The following is a 20,880-nucleotide window of genomic DNA, read 5'->3' as shown; positions in this document are numbered from 1 at the left end:
TAGGCAGGTCCCAACCCTCTCTGAGTCTCAGTTTCCTGTCTGTAAAACAAGGATAATATGCTACTGGCTACTTCACAGACTGATGCAAGGAGTGAGTCAATATAAGGAAATGGTTGAAGACAGTGGCTAGGAATTATCCCCTCTGATACACTCACCCACAGATACAATGACCTGTGTTCAAGGTGACTGTGACATTGTGAGACAAAAGACTGAAAACAAATTAAGTGCACAATGGTGAGAGATATACACACAATGGCTTACCATGCAACCATTAAAAAAAAAAGACAGAAAAAAGTCTCCAAAATATAATTAAATGGCAGGGGGAAGGGCAGCACGGAATAGAGTATCGTACACACCACCTTTTGTGTTAAAGGGAAGGGGACCAAATACCAAGTGACGTCTTTCCTATTCAAAATAATTCAATTAAAAATATTTTTCAAATGAGGCATTATTTCAAACCTCAGGGGAAATTATTATATGTACTTACAAATGTATAGACTAGTGGTTCCCAAATTTTGTTGCTGAGTCAAAAGCAACATTGGAATTTCTTAGAAATTTTGGAATTGAATTCCCTTTGCTTGTAAGTGCTGAACTATCAGACCCCCTTTTTAACCTCCTCCTCTTCCAAGGAGCTAACAGAGGAGAAAGAACCCTAGCCTGGGTGTGAGGCCACCTCCCTGGAAATCCCACCTGTCCCATTTACCAGCACTATTCCCTGGCCAATAATTTAACAGAATTTCACCTGAGCCCCAGATCCTTTATTTTTAAGGAGGCACACACTACCTACTCCCAGAGACTTGCCATGAGACTCAAATGAAGTAATTTAGCTGAAACCACTCCACAGATGCTCCCCAAGCTGCAGATTTCAGAGCTGGAGATTCTGGGCAAACACTGCTTGTTATTCTACCTGTCCAGAAAACGTGTCTGCACATACTGCCCACAGCTTCCTGTCTGGTGCTCTCCAGCCCTGCGTGGCTTCACACATAGCACTGCGCCAGACTTTCTGGAAGCCATAGATGCCAGTCCATCTTCCGAGGGCATGACTCCCCACAGATGCTCAGTCATTTCTGAGCTAGAAGCTTCCAGGGAAGGCTGCACAGGATGCCTCATTCAGATTTCCTTACAGTAGAGCCACAAAAGCCAGGTCTGCTTCACACAGGTGAAGTGGTGACCTAAAAGTCCCGCTGCTTCGTCATGGGGGCTGGGAAGCCAGTCTGCATACCTTCTGAGGGCAGAACCAGCAACACTGGGATGCTCAGAAGCTGGGGACCAGGAAACAGGGCAGCAGGTAAAAGGTCTCCGAGCCTGCCAACAGCTTTAGGGAGGAAGGTTAGAGCTAGGGCCAGCAGCCCAAGGGCACAGGGCTTAATAGCAAAGGGGAGGCAAGGATAATACCTTGATCACAGAAAAGCCTGTGATGTTTACCTTTCAAACACTAATTTCCCAGGGGAAAAACTGCTATTTTTGTCTGGTACGATAATGGTATGGTGGTTATAAAGTCCTTATCAGAGAGGCAAACTGAACCATTTATGGTGAAACTATTTCAAGACTATGTGTCAATAATTGGTGAAGTTGGTTTGTGGATTCACTCTACTTTTGTATATGCTTGAAAATTTCCATAATAGAATAAGCTTAAACAAAATTCACTATCATCATAAAAATAAATTTCACAGCAGGGAAATGTGAGAAAAGTATTCTCACAGTCTGATTGCATGCCAGACTTGCAGGGCCAAGAGATAAGGCCTCTAAGTCACTAACATGGACAGCCATTTCTCTTCCCAGGGTATGAGCATCCTCATCAGAGTTGGGGCCCTTGAATATCAAGGGACCCATGCACGCTTCACCCATCAAAACTGACTGGCACTGCTCATGAATTCCTTTCTAGGGCTACTGAGGCGTCCCAAGATGCTCCCCACTGGCTACATGGTGCAAGCTCTGTGTCAGAAGCAGCTGGCCTGGAAGATATTCAGGTGCAGAGCTTCCCATCTGGCATTCCCTGCAGGAAAATGTGCATCAGCCATAAATGACAAATGACAACAGGGACACGTGAGAAAGCATTCTATGGGAGGGGCTTCTGAGACAGAAGGAGGATGGATAGGAAAGACCCAAATATCCAGCCATTCTGGGCTGCATGGGATGCTACAAGTGAGCCTGCTGCTTCAAGGTGCCATGCCTTCGTCCACGCTGATCCTTCTCCCTGGAATGCCCTTTACTCACATTTTCCTGAGGGAATAAAAACCTTTGAGTCTTCCAACCTTCTGCTGTCTACAAAGTACTCAACAGCTGTCCAGGCCAAACACAGTTCCATATTCATTCATTTCTTCCTGGGCCAGCCCTGGGTCTGTCTGGCCCAAGATGCCTCACTACCCTTCTCTCCTGCTCTGCAAGGTACAGGTGACCTCTGCAGGCTGCATCTCCCAGTTCCCAAAGTCAGCCAATGAGATGCAGTCAATAAGAGGCACTAGCAAGAGATGGGAAGACGGAAAGGAGAACCTGGGGCATTTCTCCCCTTTCTCCATCTTGGGCAGCACCCACATCTCAAGGCCCACTGCGGTTCCAACTTCTTCTTGGTGACCGCAGCCCCTGGGCTCTGATAACACTACCTCTTCCCTTTATCCTCCAGAGGAGCTGTGGGAGCAGCGTTCTGCTCCTGCTTATCCCTGGGTTGTCTCATCACCCACCCCACTTCAGCTTCTCAGGAACTCTATCACTTGGATGACCAATCTCTGAATTACATTCTTCCCTCTCAATTCCACATGGTTTGTTTTCCTGTGTGAACACTAAGTGATAAATTAGCCATCTTCCTTCACTCACCATGAGGACACTGCCTTCCCACAACTCTCCAAAAGACTCTGAGCTCCTTCATGGAAGGCACAAGGTCTTCCTGGGCTTCGGAAGACAGGAGCCTAAGGCAGGGCCCTCAGTTATTGTTTATACCCTGCCTTGCTATCTGAAAAGGACATCTCAAGCACATGGTTAGCACTTAGGATGTACACGAAAAATGTTGGGTTCAATGAATGCATGGGTGCCTCAATCTACACAAGTTAAGGAGGAAGGCCACAAGAAGAGAAGACTCCTGGAAACACCTTTCAGGGACAGAAGGAGGATTCTTTTGACAGGAAATTGATAAGGATTTGACACCCAAGAATTAAAGCAACTGCCCAGGCTATAGGGCAAAGATTTGTATTACGAATTTTAAGACAAACAACAGCAGCAACAACAAAACAGTGCTATATTCCAAACTCCTACAAGGAATTTCATGAACCCTTACTGCTGCAAGTGGTCTTAGAAATACAATGTAGTGTGGTAAGAAGAGAGGCTCCCAAGCCGGGCTGACAGATCCTACCCCCACCACCTACCAGATGAATGACCCTGGCAAGTTAACTTCTCTGCACTCCTGTTCTCTCCCTGGCCCTGTGGTTTTGTTTCAAGGGCTACATCAAGGTAGTGCACATTGGTCTTAGTCATTCATTATCGACGGCACACTTCAAGGGTCTCAAACTCAACTGCCATCAGAGTGGGAAGTAAATTAGTATGTGAAGCTGCAGAGGTGAAAAGCAACAGAGGGGCCGGGTGCAGTGGCTCACACCTGTAATCCCAGCACTTTGGGAGACTGAGGCGAGTGGATCACTTCAGGTCAGGAGTTCGAAACCAGCTTGACCAACATGGTGAAACCCCATCTCTACTAAAAATACAAAAAATTAGCTGGGCTTGGTGTGGGGTGCCTGTAATCCCAGCTAGTCAGAAGGCTAAGGCAGGAGAATCGCTTGAACCTGGGAGGTGGAGGTATCAGTGAGCAGAGATCGTGCCACTGCACTCCAGCCTGGGTGACAGAGCCAGACTCCGTCTCAAAAAAAAAAAAAAAAAAGAAAAAGAGAGAGAGAGAGAGAAAAGAAAAGCAACAGAGGGAGGTGATGCCTGCAACAGAGTAGAAGGTGTGCCCTTGCTCAGGCCTTTTCTTCGGAAGGTCTTTCACAACTCTAGAGCCAAACCCCTCACCTGTGGGCCAAATGCAAGCTGCCCTTTTGCAAACCCTGAATTTTAAACACACTTTTCTCAGGAAGCTGTGGCTCGTGAAAAAAGACATGACTGATGTCTCGCCCTGCAGAGAAGGCGAGGCATAGAGGCCCAGTTCTCCCAGTACCACTGCAGGCTGACGAGGAAAGGAGACATAAAACAAGGGGTTTGGTAACATGTGGCCAAGTAAAGGCAGACACCTGAGACATCCAGTTAATAATGACTTTCAGAGAGGAGGAAACTAGGAAGCTGGTGTGGAAGAACAGGAAATGTGAAAGCAAACTGAGAGCCGCTGAGGAAGAAGTGGAGGCACCATCCTGAGAAGACTCCAAAGAGCCCCGCAAAGGAGGCGATGCCATGTCGGCTTCTTCCCAGACAGAAACCTGGTCTCAGGCTTGTGGGGGAGGAAAACGGAAAAGGGAAGAAATGGGCAAGAAGCAACTCTATAATCATTGAATTGAGAAGGAAAAGGAAGAACCGTGCTGAATGCACCCTGAAAGCTTTCCTAAGTCACATCATTTATCCCCAGAACTGGAGAGCTAACATACTATGATCGCTTTTTAGAGAAGAGGGCAAGATGGCTTAGAGGTCAGCTACATTGCCCCAGGTTCACACAGCAAGGAAGGGGCAAACAGATTTTTAAACACAGGTCCTCTAGGTTTTAGGACTACCAGATAAAATACAAGAGGCCTGGTTAAATTCGAATTTCAGATAAACAACAAATAACTTTCTAGTATATATAGGTGCCATGCAACATGTGGGACATATGTATACTAAAAAATAATTCATTGTTTATTTCTAATTGACATACAGTTGTGCATCCTGCATTTTTACTTGCTAACTGGTACTCCTACTTGGTTTCCAAGTTGCTTTCCGTTATTCCACGTTCTGCCAAAGCACCCTAGGGTGGGAAAATCAGAAAGCAGTTAATGAATAAAATTGAAAGGAGGGAAAATTCACACAGTCTAATACAGAATGCTAATTTGCAACATATAAAATAAAGAAGCATAAAAACAAAAGCAATAGAACCTATAGAAGACTTTGAGAACTGGGGAAAGAACACACTGTACTTATGAAAAGCAGTAAAGCCTACCGGTTTCCATTTGTGGCCCAACAAGCGAATCCCAGTTCCCTTTACACATCACTGTCAGGCAGCAATCACCCAGAGCTACAAGGCTCTGGGCCAAGTAAGAACCAACCACGGAAGGGATGACTGTCATTACCACTAATCTTCCTTACCTGAAAAAAGAGTTCAACGAGGTGTTCAGGCAAGTAGCAGAGAGGGAGGCAGAGAAACCAAAAGGCTCCAATAGTTTTGGCTAGAGCCCCCACAACTCTGGTGGACAGACAACAGCAAAAGAGGGAAGGGCAGTCGTGAGCTTACTTTAACTTGTTTATTTACAATGCAAGCAGAGTCCCTCAATCAGATAAAATATCCTCCCTGCCCTCTCTTATCATCCCAAAAGTCAATACAACTAAAATATTAATAGTAGTTTGGGGAAAAGCATGCTCCTTAACCTTCAAAAAGTCCGCAGGCTAGAGAGCAATCCAGCGGCAGCAAAGAAAAGAGGTCACTTGAGGAGTCCCTGGCAGAGAATACTGCTGCCTCCCACAGACCACCCTGGCCCATCACCAGGGGCTGTCCTTCCATCATTTGGTTACTGCAATCCTGCAAAGTCAGTCCATTTCAAAGATTCACGGTTTAGTTTCTGTTCTTTAAACAAGCAGCTAAGGAGAAGTGGCACTAGGGCGTTGCCCATCAAAGTCCACCTTCTAGAACCCGTACCCCCATGAAAGAGGGTCAAAAGTCTCAATCAGAGAGGCCAGCTTTGACAGTCTTCTGTCTGCCGACAGTACGTTAGTCAGAAAACGTGTACTTTTTCAAAAACACAATGGAGAGAGCTCTGTAACTGACCTACAGGGAAAAAAACCAGATCTTTTAGGAAGTGTGTTTACCTCCTGCAGTCCTGTTACTTTTACACAGTCACACAGACTGGTATAATCCTGGCTCCCCAAACACTCGGACACCCGCTCAGTTCCCAGGCATCCCCAAGCACCAGAGAAACACCGACGGTTGCGAGGTTGCGAGGCTCCCCAGCCTACGGTGCACAGGGAGTTTGGTGCTGCCTCAACCACCCCCGCTCAGCTTTCAAGAGGTTATTTTTCTATCATCATCTTATAGGATTATCTAGAGCAGGACTGATTTTGAAATGTATTTTGGAGGACAATAGAAGGGGGCGGAGAAGCACATTACCCCAAAACTTTCCTCTGTGTATCATCTCATTTGATCTTCATAACTGTGGGATGGGAACAAGATTTGTGTTAACTCTACAGTCTCTTACCAGGTAAATAACCAAGGCTCAAAGGCCCTAAATGCAATATAACTTAGCTAGTAGGGTAGCTAGAACCTCAATTAATATGCACATAAGTCCTGTAGGGCCTGTATGTCCTCTGCTGTGCCACACTCCTTTCATGTCATCCTGCTGCCCAGCACCAATACTGAGGGAAGGGGGTGGGGCCACCTAGGAAGCTGACTCTAAAACTGCAAATAATTTCACAGATACTTATGCAGACCGTTGCACAGCAATAAAAAAGAACTACCTCTATATGCAACTGCATGGATACTGTTTAATATTAGTGAAGGAACTAGGATAACCAAAGAATCCATATACATAAAATACGTTCTGTATAATTCCACTTACATGAAGTTCAAACACTAGCAAAACAAATCTATTAAATATATTAAGTCAGAAAAGGGTTACTTTTTTGGGGGGTACTGACTGGAACAGAGTTGCACATGACAGTGTCAGGGGTGTTGACAATTGCATGTATCCTAAGCAGGGTGGTGGTTACACCAGTGATTTCATTTTTAAATTCACAGAGCAGCCGGGTATGGTGGCTTATGCCTATAATCCCAGCATTTTGGGAAGCTGAGGTGGGAGTATCGCTTGAGCCTGGGAGCTAGAGATCAGCCTGGACAACACAGTGAAACCGTGTCTCTACAAAAAAAAATCCAAGAAAAAAACAGCGGGCATGGTGGTACACGCCTGTGGTCTCAGCAATTCGGGAGGCTGAGGTGGGAAGATGGCTTTGAGCCCAGGAGGCAGAGGTTGCAGTGAGCCAAGATCGCCCCACTGCACTCCAGCCTGGGTGAAAGCGTGAGACTTTGTCTAAAACAAACAAATAAATACATACATACATACAATGAGCACTGTTCGATAAATTTGTGCATTCAAAATTTGTACACTTTACAGTAAGTATATGGTTCTCCACTGAAGAGTTTACAAAGAAGAAAAGTGCGCACTTCCCAAAATCCATTCCACAAACTTTATTGAACAGCTGTGTTAAGCTTATGGAAAACACTAACGACCCTTCAAATGGCAGAGTCTTTACACGGCAGTCACCATGCAAGGTACCGTCCGACTGCTGTGTTCAATCCCTGCTCTACTGCTTCCTGCAATCTTCAAGGGGTTGCCGGGACTCCCCGTGCCTCATGTCTTTCATCTGTGACACTGAGATCACAAAGGGTTGTGCTGAGGAGTCAATGAGTCCCTAAAGGTAAAGTGTTGAGAACTGTACCCAGAAACACCACAAGGCTGCAATATGTGGCAACTGTTATCATGGAATAAGATGGGTCATCCTACTGATAATAAATGACAAAATACCTGCCTTCAAGTATTTCATTAAAAAGACACAAATAAACATCTGCACTAAGTAGCCAGAGTGGATTTCCAAGAGGCAGAAATGCTCTTACTGTTCCCCCGCCCTTCTGTAGTGAGCTCCTGAAGGGAATCCAGGCGCATAGCCCAGAGTTGCCCAGCTGGGCACTGCTCTCCTCTCATCCTCATTTTCCTCTGGGCATTCAGGTTCTGTCTGGGTGTGGGAGGAGTGCCTTGTCCAACCATTACTCAGCCCCTGCTTCTTTTGAATTAACTTCGATTTATCCTTTAGATCGTGACTAAGAAACCTCCTCATTCCAGAACCTGCGCTCTCTGACTCTGCTTCCACTCCTGGATTGAATTAGGGGCCCACCACCAATGCCACCAGCACAATATCATCCCAGTGGTTATATACAGGCACACTGCCTGGCATACAGCAGACACTCGTGTTTGTTGAAGAAAATTAAAAAACCCACTTGCACTGGGCTCATCAGACTATTTTTAAGTAGAGATTGTAACATAAATGCAAAGGAAGGAACTGATTCCAGGCTCGGATGGGGGTGGGGAGGCAGGGCGGGAATCCATAAGGCTATGCCATGTGAAGAGGTGGCAATATCCTGGGGTACGCTAAACAGGGTGCAGAAGTGGAGTAGACCAAGGCCCAACTGGAGGGCAACTGAGCCAGAAAGGGGAGCACAGACTGTCCCCCATGAGCTGAAGGCACCCTTCTCTGTTGTTATTTCTTTTCCAAGACAGGGAGTTTGCTACCCTGGCAACACTCCCTTAGGCCCAGCATCCTGGGAATTTGCTGTGGTAATGGGGCAGTCCTGACTATCCTAACAGAACAGAACTGTATAGGAACTTCTGATAGGAAAATGCCCACAACGAGACGAAGATAAAACTGTTCCTGCGCTGGGCATGGTATCTTATGCCTGTAATCCCAGCACTTTGGGAGGCCAAAGTGAAAGGATTGCTTGAGCCCTAGAGTTCAAGACTAGCCTGGGTAACATAGTAAGACCCTCTACAAAAAATAATAATAATGACGCAGGAGTGGTGGCACATATCTGTAGTCCCCACTACTCCGGAGGCTGAGGTGGGAGGATCACCTGAGCTCAAGAGGTTGAGGCTGTAGTGAACTATAATGACACCACTGCGCTGCAGCCTGTGTGACACAGCAAGACCCTGTCTCAAAGAAAACCGACCAAACAAAAAGGCCTGTCCCTAAATTAATTTATATGCCATCTTCCCGCAGACTGTAGAAGCTCTGAGGTCAGACCTGGGCTTAAATCCCAGTCTCATCTGATAGCCATGGGACCTCAGGTAAGTGATATAAGCTTTCTGGGCCTAAATTTGTAGGCTTATGGCTATGGATAAACAGTAGTACTGATCATATAGGACTGTGGTGAGGATTAAATGAGAGGATGTACGAAAACCCCTTCCAATAGTTCCTGTCCCATAGTAAGCACTGGGTAAACATTCACTGTTATTACAGCCACACAAAAAGATTTGGAAGTGGGACAATGGTGGTGAATAAAAATTCTATAAGCTTTCTTTTTTCTTCCAACCTTTTAAAACTCTGGTTTACCTTGCACCCAAAGAGGTTTGGCCTTAGCCCTTGACTTTCTGGAGGCAATTTCTAACCCTTTGGAAGGTTATGACTGATAAGTGTCTTTTGTTTACGTGAGGGCCTTAAATCACACTGGAAAGCCTAACAGTGTGATTTAGCCTGAGTGCTTTGGGCCATGTGGTATCAGCACAGCCTTCTCAGGGCCTGGAGACTGAGATCTGCCCTGTGGATGGTCGACCATGTCTACAATGATGGAGCCCCAGTAAAAACTCTGCACCCCAAGGCTTGGCCGAACTTCTCTGGTTGGCAATACTCCATGTGTATTGTCACATGTTGTTGCCAGGAAAGTAATGTTGTGCACACTCCATGGGGAGAGGATAACTGGAAGCTCCACAGTGAAAAACGTTCCTGGACTCTGCCCTATAGGCTTTTTCCCTTGACTATTTTAACCTGCATCCTTTCCCTGTAATAAACTGCACCTGTGAGTATCAAAATAAGTAATTTAAAAAATAAAATCACAGTTTATTCCAACTGCTATCAAGGAAATTAAATGCATACATTTCATTAAAAATAAAAAATAAAAAGCAACCATCATCTGTGAGGTGTTGGGGGGAAGGTATCGGGGGGAAGACCCTTCCCTCCTGGAGGACAAGCTCTCGCCATGGGTTATTCCCTCATCCAGCATCTGGGGGCTTACTGGCACCAAGCCAGAGCTCGGCATAGGGCTAGGGCACTGCGCATTTGCTGAGTGATAGAAAAAGAACCATATATGGGACAGCTAACAGGCAGTACAAACTTAATTAAATAAGACATCAACACTTAAGGTCTAAATGTATAACTTCAAGACCAGGACAGTAAAAAGCAGCTAGCAGCTTTTGTAGACCAGAGTAAGTCTTTCTTTAAAAAAAAAAAAAAAATTAAAAGTCACTAGGAATAGAGCTTTGCCAGGGAGGAAAAAAATGGGTATTATTATTTAATGGGTACAGAGTTTCCATTTGGGATGACGAAAAGTTCTGGAGATGGATAATGGTGATGTTTGCAAAACATTGTGAATGTACTTAAAGCCACTGAATTGTATACTTACAAATGGTTAAAATGGTGAATTATATGTTGTATGTGTTTTTACCACAAAAAAAAAAAATGCAAAAAAAGTCACTGGTACTCTTCTTTGGGTACCTAAGGTATTTCTCAATATAAACTCCGTGCATGCAAGGTTCAAAATGGCATAAAATAGTTAATATACTTTTCAAGTGACATAAACCCTTACCAGGTAGTGATTTGAACCTGAAAAAGTCTAACTCTACTTTATGGAGAATACACTTAAAACAATACTCTTTGGTTAACAAAAGCATTAAAATCACCTAGTCAATTTTTTCCTCAAAGATTAGCGGGGCTACTAAATGAAGACACAATGTTTTGACTCAATAAATGTTTTTGTTTAGATAAACTCTGTCTAGTGAAGAACTCCACCCCATAAAAAACATCTCTCAGTAGAATAAGTTATCATTTCAGTTGGTATATTAGGATAATTTCTTTTTTCTTTTTTTTTTGAGATGGAGTTTCACTCCTGTTGCCCAGGCTAGAGTGCAGTGCAATGGCGCAATCTTGGCTCACTGCAACCTCCGCCTCCTGGGTTCAAGCGATTCTCCTGCCTTAGCTTCCCGAGTAGCTGGGATTACATGCCCGGCTAATTTTTTGTATTTTTAGTAGAGAAGGGGTTTCTCCATGTTGGTCAGGCTGGTCTCGAACTCCCGACCTCAGGAGATCCACCCGCCTTGGCCCCCCCCCAAAGTGCTCGGATTACAAGTGTGAGCCATCGCACCCGGTCTATTAGGATAATTTTTTAAAAAGTCAAGCTTGCATACAAGTTTTCTATATGAAACTCTAGGTATAATTATTTTTCTCTCAAATCTGAGATTGATAAAATCCCTTTTAGCCTCTCTAAATCAATCTCGACAAGCAGATAGCACAAAAGTCTCAAACTGTTCACTTATAGAAGCAACACATGAAATGTTTAACACAGGTAATTAGATTTCTAAGAATTTTCTTTAGTTCACCCGTAATCCCTGCTGCTTTCATTCTTTTACCCTCTTCCTTCCTCCTATGGAAAACTTTTTGAATGATGACCTATGCCTGGCTGAACATCCCAACTCTGCTCTGCGGTACCAAGTGGCCTCATCTGATCCTCAGTGCCCTGAGATGCCCTGGTGAGCATTACCCAGATCACTCTGGACACACACCTGGCACCGCCAAGGCTGGATTGATCTGGAACAGATGCATGGAAGATTAGCCCATCAATCAGCACAGCTTTTGTAAAAAACTAGAATTCAAAATTGCCTATAAAATAGTACCTCTAATTTTACTGCAAGAAGTCTTTGCTTTTGGATAGTTTCAGATTAAAAACTTGAGAAATTCAGTCTATCCACCATTATTCCACGAAAGAAACATGGGTGGGCCTCAGAGTATAACAGGAATAGAGGGAAAAAACCACCTAGATAATTTCCATGTACTGACAGATGCAGATTATGAAATTAAAATACCAATGACATTTCTTTTCAATCATCACCACATAAAAACGAAAATTAAAAACAAACCAAAAGCCTCCCGGTGCCACCTCAGCATAAATTGAGCAACAGCTCTCCCCATCTCTGCCTTACAAAATAAACTACAAGCTAATTAAACTGCGAATGAATGTGATACACTGTTTTCCTTAAAGATATTCACAGAGATAAATGAACTTCATTTGGGAAGCTGCAAGGTAAAATTCCCCTCCCTGGGAACCCCTACAGGAGTCGGCCTAAGGTTCCCTTCCTGCGTCCATGTGGGTGTTGGTTCTTTCTGCATGCACTGCACAAGCCCCAGAGCTGGAGAGAAAGACTGTTTCCCTCTGCTCTGTATTCCCTACAGCACCAGGCCAGTGCCAGGCTGAATGAAAGTCTAGTATTATCCTCGCTATGCTACTGGGAGAGCCCTAACATTCCTTTTGGATATTTCTATCTAGCACACAGTATTATAAGCACTTGACGGCTGAATCCTGCTTCTTTGAGGCTATATTTATTTTATTTATTACATGCCATTTTGTACCTTACTGAACAAACAAAGGCGGGGGCAGAGACGGAGACCAGAAAATCTCCCAGCAAAAAAACAAGTAAGTATTGTAATGAACTGTAATCATTACATTGCACTCCATATGTCTGATCTAAGAAACAATAAGTAAAGGGGAGGGTTAATTCTAAATGACCATCAATCATATTGTTAACCCTTTTTAAAAGAATACTTATCCCTGAAGAGAGAACCTACATGAAGTGACCTTTGCAATTTACTGGTATCAGGGTTGGAATAAACTTCACAGCTGTGGATTTCACAGCCATAAAAGATAAGAAAATTTGACAGCCTTGGAGAAGTAGGAAGTATCTGCAAGTTAACGCCACGCCAAGATCCTGACAATTAAAAATATTTTCCAGAGGATTAGTTACTCTGTCAAGAAAAATTGCAACCACCACCAAGCAGGAACATACTGAACCTGTGAACATTTACTCTGCCAACTTTGACAATAATATACCTGAAAACAACCACACTGTGATTGAAAACAAAAAGCAACACCTACCCACTAAGGAAAAAAGTATACAGAGGGGACAGAAAAGATTACTATTATTCCTTACTCAGCCTGACTGCAGTTCGGTAGTTTGTATTAGCATTTTGAAGTGTAAACACAATTATTTTGGCAAGGCATGATTTAAGGAAAACACACACACACAAATACACTGTGGTGACACTTGTGTCTCTGCAAGACACAAGCAGACATAAGAATTCAACAATCCCCCTACCCTGTTTTCAGATGCTTCCCCCATCACTGCTACAAGTCACCAGTATTTATTTGCATTAATGCATCCCCCTGCAATGGGCCAGAGTTGTTTCCCAGTGGGGCATTTCAACATTAAAGAGTCATACGAAACACCTGGAATGATCTGTCACCATCACCAAAACCAAAGCAGCAAATCTGAACACTTCCAGCGGGGCTACTTTGTCCTTCAAGCCTTACTCAGAAACACTTAGAAAGGAGAACCTGAAAAGACTTTGTCCTCTTTCAGATAAAATGTTATCAGGAGCACCCAGGTATATGCTACAAGGTAGCCCACATCATCCAAAGCAAGAAGGCAAGGGCACACTGATTGCAGTGGTCCCCCAAAGTATACAATGTATCCATTCACATATCTGGTCTGTTTCATCAACTATGGTAAAGAAAGTGTTTGCTGTTGTGGCAGGGGAGTGGCTCTATGAAGACAAGGTCCTGGAGAGAGTGTTGGCACCTTCATGGCAGAAAGAAACAAGTACACACACACCCGTGCCTCTGGAGCCAGCTCAACAAATTTCTGAGCGTTTTCCCCATGCCAAGCGCTGAGGAATGCGATGAACAAGGCAAATTCTGCCCCCAAAGAAATTTACACATGAACTGGGAAAGATCTCTGCAGCCAAATGTCAGTGACAGAGGAGGTCTACGGAAGAACCACGTAAGCAGGTGCATACCCCAGTGTGTGGCTGACAAAGAGGAAGTATCAGGGCATACCAGGAAGGGGTTCAGGTGAAGAAGGCAATACAGTCTACTTCAACTAACAAAGTAGAAAGGAGGGGAGGAATACAGAAGAACATTTCAGGGGACGAGGGGCACCACTGAGGAACCAGAGGAAACCTACTTAAGTTCTGGGTGCTAGTAGTAAAGGAGTGAAGTGAGAGCTTAGAGAATGCACCCTGGGCTAAATGCATGTAAGGGGTGTGGCTGTGAAGCAAGGAGGACATTCCAATCATGCAGAGCCTAGTAAACCACCAGAAGGTTTACCTGAATCCAAGGGCAATGGGGAGTCAGTGAATATTTTTAAGCAAGCAATGGCTACCTCCGATTTTTGCTATAGACCAGCCTCTCTGGTCCCGAACAAGAGTCACCACAAACCAGATAATGTAGATTCTCTAATGATTCCCCATCTCTAGCAAATAGGACAGCACTGTAAAAGACTGTCATGACCTTTAAAATTTTAGCTTTTGGCTGGGCGTGGTAGCTCACGCCTGAAATCCTAGCACTTTGGGAGGCAGAGGTGGGTGGATCACTTTAGGCCAGGAGTTCCGAGACCAGCCTGGACAACATGGTAAACACCATCTCCACTAAAAATACAAAACTAGGCCGGGCGCAGTGGCTCAAGCCTGTAATCCCAGCACTTTGGGAGGCCGAGACGGGCAGATCACGAGGTCAGGAGATCGAGACCATCCTGGCTAACACGGTGAAACCCCGTCTCTACTAAAAAATACAAAAACAAAAACTAGCCGGGCGAGGTGGCGGGCGCCTGTAGTCCCAGCTACTCGGGAGGCTGAGGCAGGAGAATGGTGTAAACCCTGGAAGCGGAGCTTGCAGTGAGCTGAGATCAGGCCACTGCACTCCATCCTGGGCGACAGAGGAAAAAAAAAAAAAAAAAGGAAACTAGATGGGCATGGTGGTGCATACCTGCAGTCCTAGCTATTAGGGAGGCTGAGGCATGAGAATCACTGGAACCTGGGGGGCAGAGGTTGCAGTGACCTGAGATCACACCACTGCACTCCAGTCTGGGTAATAGAGTAAAGCTGTCACAAAACAAAAACAAAAACAAAAAAGTTTTTTAAAATTAAGTACAAATAGAATATATGAAACACATAGAAGATACTTACAAATGTGAAAAACTCGTAAATGCTGAAGAAATATGAGAAAGTCCTCTTTAAGAAGACTTGTGTACAGTTAGACCTAACTGTGAGGTCATATTTTCCTCAAAGTTGTGTCTAAAATTGGGTGTTTCCATAAGAATCTAAGAAATACTTTTCTAAACGGGGGGGAAAAGATATCACACTCTCATTGTCACATTTATAAAGGCAATATCGATTTGTATCTTCAGAGTCTGACAGAAGTCTTAAAAATTGAAAATAACATATTAGGCTTCCAGAGTAAATAATCTAAAACATACAACATCAACTATATGGCAGTTTTTACCAGTTAATGAAACCATTACACTGATGTTTAAAATAGCCAGGTTTTCTAACGATGCCAGATCAACATATTTTTTTCTATTATAACTTCAAAACAGCTTGTACTTCTGTATTTCCCTAAACTTCTACAATAAAGGATTAATTTTACAGTCAGAGAGACACTTACATATCAGTGATTTATTATAGGCCGTGATTTCCAAACCAAACACATACCAAAGGTCTGAAACTGCCTGGAAGAGGTACACACCCTAGAGAACCACCTGAGGCCCTGCTTATACACGGAGAATGCCAGCAACTAGTTGAGAACTTTGAAGCCATCCAATTACTGCCCACAACTGCATTTCCTCACCTTCTCTAAGACCACCACCCCTAAGACCACCACCCCACGATAACCCTCACTACACTGAATCATATAATTCACAGTCATATTCTCACTCATAGGACAAACAAACAGATCTGGCCTAACATACAAAAGCTACTCAAAAAGGTGACTATGCATCTGTTTAATTCCCCCACTCCAAAAAAAAAGAAATTATGATCTGTAATCAGGAGCCTGATTCCCCTGCTGACTTAATGGGGAAAATTGAATACTCACTCAAAATATTCTATTCCACTTTTAAGCCCCAAATAAAATGGCCTAGGGCAGGCTATAACTCACAGGTGCACCAGGCACTTGTGGACACGACTGAAAGACTTCTTACAGCTGATTCTCTCCCACAGATGATGTTTACCACTGTTGTACAGATACTGAGAACACAGGCCCATGAAACTAGTCCTTCATTAAATGGGTAGTTTGACCAGAATAGCCACTTACATACCAGAAGAGACCATTGGTTAAGAGCTTCTATTAGCCTTTGGACTTGGCTTTAAAAAGGGCATAACAGAGATATTACTATACACCTATTGGAATGGTCAAACTCCAGAACACTGACAACAGCAAATGTTGGTGAGCAACAGCAACTCTTTTTTTTTTTTTTTGAGACGTTGTCTGGCTCTGTTGCCCAGGCTGGAGTGCAGTGGCATGATGTTGGCTCACTGCAACCTCTGCCTCCTGGGTTCAAGCAATTCTCCTGCCTCAGTCTCCAGGGAGTCTGGGATTACAGGCATGCACCACCACCCCCAGCTAATTTTCCTGTACTTTTTTTTTTAGTAGAGATGGAGTTTCACCATGTTGGCCAGGCTGGTCTTGAACTCTTGACCTCAGGTGATTCGCCTGCCTCGGTCTCCCCAAAGTGCTGGGATTACAGGTGTAAGACACCACGCCCGGCCCCGCAAAAGCAACTCTTACTCATTGTTGGTGGGAATGAAAAACAGTGCAGCTACTTTGGAAGACAGTTTGGCAATTTCTTATAAAACTAAACATACTCTTACCATATAATTCAGCAATCATGCGCTTTGGTATTTAAACAAATGAACTGATATCTTTCCAGACAAAACCCTGTACATGAATATTTCCAGCAGCTTTATTCATAATTGCCAAAAGGTGGAAACAACCAAGATGCCCTTCAGGAGGTGAATGGATAAATTATGATCCATCCAAACAATGAAATACTATTTAACCCTGAACAGAAACCAAGACATACGAATTGGGGAACATAGAGGAAACTTAAATGCATTTACTAAGTGAAAAGGCTGCATACTGTATGATTCCAATTACATGACATTCTGGGAAAGGCAAAACTAAGGAGAGAGTAAAAAGATCAGTGGTTGCCAGGAGTTAGCAGGGAGGGAAAGATGAACAGAGCATGGAAGACTTCCAGGGCAGAAAAACTCTGCGTAATACTATAATGGTGGACATATGTCATTATACATTTGTCTAAACTCATAGAATATACAAGACCAAGTAAACTCTAGACTTTGGGTGATAATGATGTATCAATGTAGGTTCACTGACTAACAATGGACCACGATGATGTAAGACGCTGATGGTGGAGGAGGTTGTGCCTGTGTGAAGGCAAGGGTTATGTGGGAAATTTCTGTACTTTATGTTCAGTGTTACTCTGAAGATAAAAGTGCTCTAAAAAGTAAAGTCTATTAAAAAAACAAGTGGCGGCAGGGGGAGACTGTCTCTTCCCCAGGGAGTGACAAAAAGGCAATGTGCCTTCCTGAACATGCTCAAGGAAAAAGAAGGCCACAATCACCTTTAGTGCCTAAGAACATGAACATTAATATCACAATTGAAACTAAAAAGAGCCAGAAAGGCAATTACCAGAATTATGGTACCATCTTCCCTTCAAATTAACAGTGAAAATTCTAACAGTGTTTTCACAGTGAAAAATCTAACAAGGTCTTCACTTAATTATCAGAAACTTCCTAGACTGCCACTAGCAAGGGTAATGCTTAAGTGAGCAATGTCAGGGATTGTACAGCTTAACCTTGATATAAACTACTAAAGTGTAGTTCAATGGACTCTCTGCATTCACAGACCAATTTCATGGAGTCACATACATTTCTCCTCCCACATTACATACCTGAGGGGTCAAACGTACCCCTACAGAATCTGGATCCTAGGTCAGTTAACACCTGCAAAATCTTGAAGGAATCTATTTCCTGCATTTATCATTCAGCTCCTCAGTAACAACTGCCAAGTATTAGGAAACCAGGCGAACCACAAGCACTTTTTTATTTGTCTCCCTGAATATATTAGTCAGAGATTAAAGAAGAACTGAGAGGCTTCTGGTACTTGTGCAGTGTCATCTAAAACAATTTTAACTTTACTCATTAACACCGCACGACATTTCACAAAGTATATTCGGCTGGATGTCAGTTTTAGTTAAGGGTAAGTGCTAAGAAAAAGAGCCACCACCTTATACACTTTTCGAGCTAAGTACTCAGAAGGCCTCTGGTTTGAAACACCGGGAATGAACACATTTGTTCCTGCAAAGTCAACATGTGTAAGTACAGTTTACAAACCTACTTATAGTACGGTCGAAGTGTCAAACAGATAACCCTTTGATAGTCTCTGCATCCCTCATTCCTCCCTCCCCAACAAAACCAGCCTGAATTGCCTACTGCATGCAAAAGGCTATTTCACTTCGTGCAAGTTTTACTACTTTCCGTGGTTCACAACCTCCAAGAGACTAACCCTCTCATTTACTAACTCAAATCTTAAATAAACTGCCTCCACCAACTTCCCTCTCTTCTTAACCCCCACTCAGCAAAGACATCTCTGTCAGCCAAGAAAGCTGCATAGGAGGCTTGGAAGTGGCTGCCTCTGCAAATTCCCCGCCCCCACCCCCCTCCTACCAAAAGGGCAGTTCAAGAACTTTACCATCTCACATGCAAGTTGCTCCAATTCCATTCTCCAAAATTGGATTTGAACATGAAAAGTTTCTTTTTACAATCAACTGCTATTTAGGCTACTGATCACACTTAACCTGCAATTTGCTTTCTACACAAATTAAGAATGCCATCTAGTTCTCATGTATGAGCCAGCATTGGGGGTATACACACTCGCGCACATATATACACAGGCTCCTCCACCGTAGGCTATTTCCCGGCGCAAGGGGCATCCTAAACTTGCCCCATTTCCAAGATGGGACCCTCCATCCCCAAATTCAACCCTTTTTCTTTATTTCAAAGTTCAGCCTAATCCGCTATTTTGCAGCAGCTATGGCAATTTATCCCCCTTGATTTCTTGACATTTTCTTCTCTCCTCCTGGCTGGGAAACTTCTGATTTGAATACAGTTGTCTGTGTGGGGATCCTGCATGTTAATGATGTGGTGAGCTGGCAGGGATGATAGGTGAGAGTACACAGTGTACTTTTTCTAGTTACGTTTCGCCTCATCACTGCTATACGGGCCTTTCTAAACGCTTGCCACACCAGGAGAGACCTGCAGACCCAAGCTTACCCTTTTCTGGGCAGCCTCCAGGGACCAGGTAGAAACAGAACTGATGGCCTGTTCTCCAGTATCTAGACTCAGAAGCAAGATGCTCCTAATCACTCTACGAATGGAGCGAACACACGTACCTCTGGCTCAGCCAGGGAGTCACAGTGGCTACCCTTCCCCTGGTTTCGGCCCCAGCCCTGTCCAGGCCTGAATGCTGCACTCTCCTCGCAGTAAACCGTCCACCCTCCCACTCCAAGGCAAAGAGCTTCCAATGGAGGTGGGAGCATTAGCTTGGTACCCGCCCTTCCCTCTCGATCCTGGCCAGAAAACTCCACTTCCCGGATTCCCGGCCACTCTCTCCCGCCCCGTACCCGGGCGATCCAGCTAGTGCCGTCCAGATGCCAGCTTAGTACCCAGCCCAGCTGCGAACCCCCACACTCCGAGCCAGGCCCCAGTAAGATATCCCAGCTTCCGCTCTCTCCCCCGGACTGGGGTTCCCCAGATTCTGGACGCACCCCTCAAGCATGCTAGGGCTGAAAAAAGTCCTACCCCGCCCCCCAGCCACGCCGCCAGCCTCCAGCCCAGCCCCGGAGGGGCCTCTTCTCCAGAGGCCAAAAGGGACCATGAATGGTTGCCACAGTAGCCTTCCCCCGCACCGCGCAAGGGTCCTCAGCCCCGCGAGGAGGACAGACCCGCGTGGCCCCGAAAGGACACCTCCCTCTCCTCCCAGAGGCCAGCAGGTCCCCGCAGGGAGTGTGCTCTCAGAGGGTCCCCGGGAATCTGGGGAAGACTGGGGGTTGCCTGGATGCGGGTGCAGCCCCTCCCGGGCCGGGCGGAGGTTGGCGCTGCGGCGCGCCCCCGGGGGGCACTCACGATGGTCACGCTGGCTTTGCGCAGGTCGCGGTTCTCCTCCTGCAGTGCCTTGCACTTCAGTTTGTAGGTCTCCAGCTCTATCTTCAGCACCTTGTTCTCTTGCTGCAGCGAGGCCAGGCGGTTGGTGAGCTCCTCCAGGCGGAACGGCGAGATGACAATGCCCCCCGACTTCCCACCGCCGCCGCCTCCCCCGCCGCCACCGCCGCCGCCCGAGGTCGACGAGCAGGACGACTGCATGGCGGCCGAGCTGCTGCTGTTGCCCCCCGCCCCGTCCGTGTCGCTCTCGCTGGCGCTGTCCGCCATGGCCGCGGCGGGCTGGGGAAAGGAGGAGGAGCAGCAGGGAGGCGGCGGCGGCGAAGGCCGGGCTGCGAATGAGTGGGCGCCGGGCGAGCACAGGGGAGCGCCGAGCTGAGCGCCTGGCACCAGGGCGCAGACTCGGAGCGGCGGCGAGAGAAAGAGAGGGCGCTTCCCGCTGCCAAGGGACCTCCTCTGCCAGAGAACAGAGACCCCGCCCGGGCTTGGGCAGTATTGCACTGGGGCTTGCTCCAGCCGGGCCGGGCGCGCTCACTAGGCCGCCCAGCAGAGCTGGCTGAAAGCTCCGGGACCCGCCCGCCGCCGCCTGGTGACCACGGGCGGGCTGGGAACGCGCAGGCACTGCGGGTGCGGGAAAGCCAAGTACTGCCCCCGCACCACCAGCTCGCCAGCCACACGTGTTCCAAGGGAGGGCCTATGAGCCCCCTGGTCTAAGCCCGCGGCCGCCCAGCCTCTTCCGGGCTCGCGCCCGCCCCAAGAAAAAAGAAACCTGATGCCCCACCAGCCTCGCAGGTGCCGAGGACACGTGGAAAGGTCAGCCGGGCTCCGGCGCCCATCCTCTACCGTGTTGTGGCCCCATCTTCCGCCGACTGTGTGTGCGCGTGTCTCCCTCTA

At 45.8% G+C, this 20,880-nt stretch overlaps 1 protein-coding gene across 1 annotated transcript in view; it reads right to left on the bottom strand.

The window, feature by feature from the left end:
* CCDC6 (coiled-coil domain containing 6) overlaps positions 1-20,388 on the bottom strand; it is a 120,152-nt gene extending 99,764 nt beyond the window's left edge. The window contains exon 1 of the mRNA XM_002808504.4: positions 19,954-20,388. Coding sequence (XP_002808550.1) covers positions 19,954-20,256 — 303 coding nt within the window. The 5' untranslated portion in view covers positions 20,257-20,388. The remainder of the gene's footprint in view (positions 1-19,953) is intronic.
* Positions 20,389-20,880: the final 492 nt, after the last annotated feature.

Source organism: Macaca mulatta, chromosome 9, assembly GCF_049350105.2.
Source record: "Macaca mulatta isolate MMU2019108-1 chromosome 9, T2T-MMU8v2.0, whole genome shotgun sequence".
Taxonomy (NCBI): domain Eukaryota; kingdom Metazoa; phylum Chordata; class Mammalia; order Primates; family Cercopithecidae; genus Macaca; species Macaca mulatta.
This window is presented reverse-complemented; position numbering and strand designations above follow the sequence as displayed.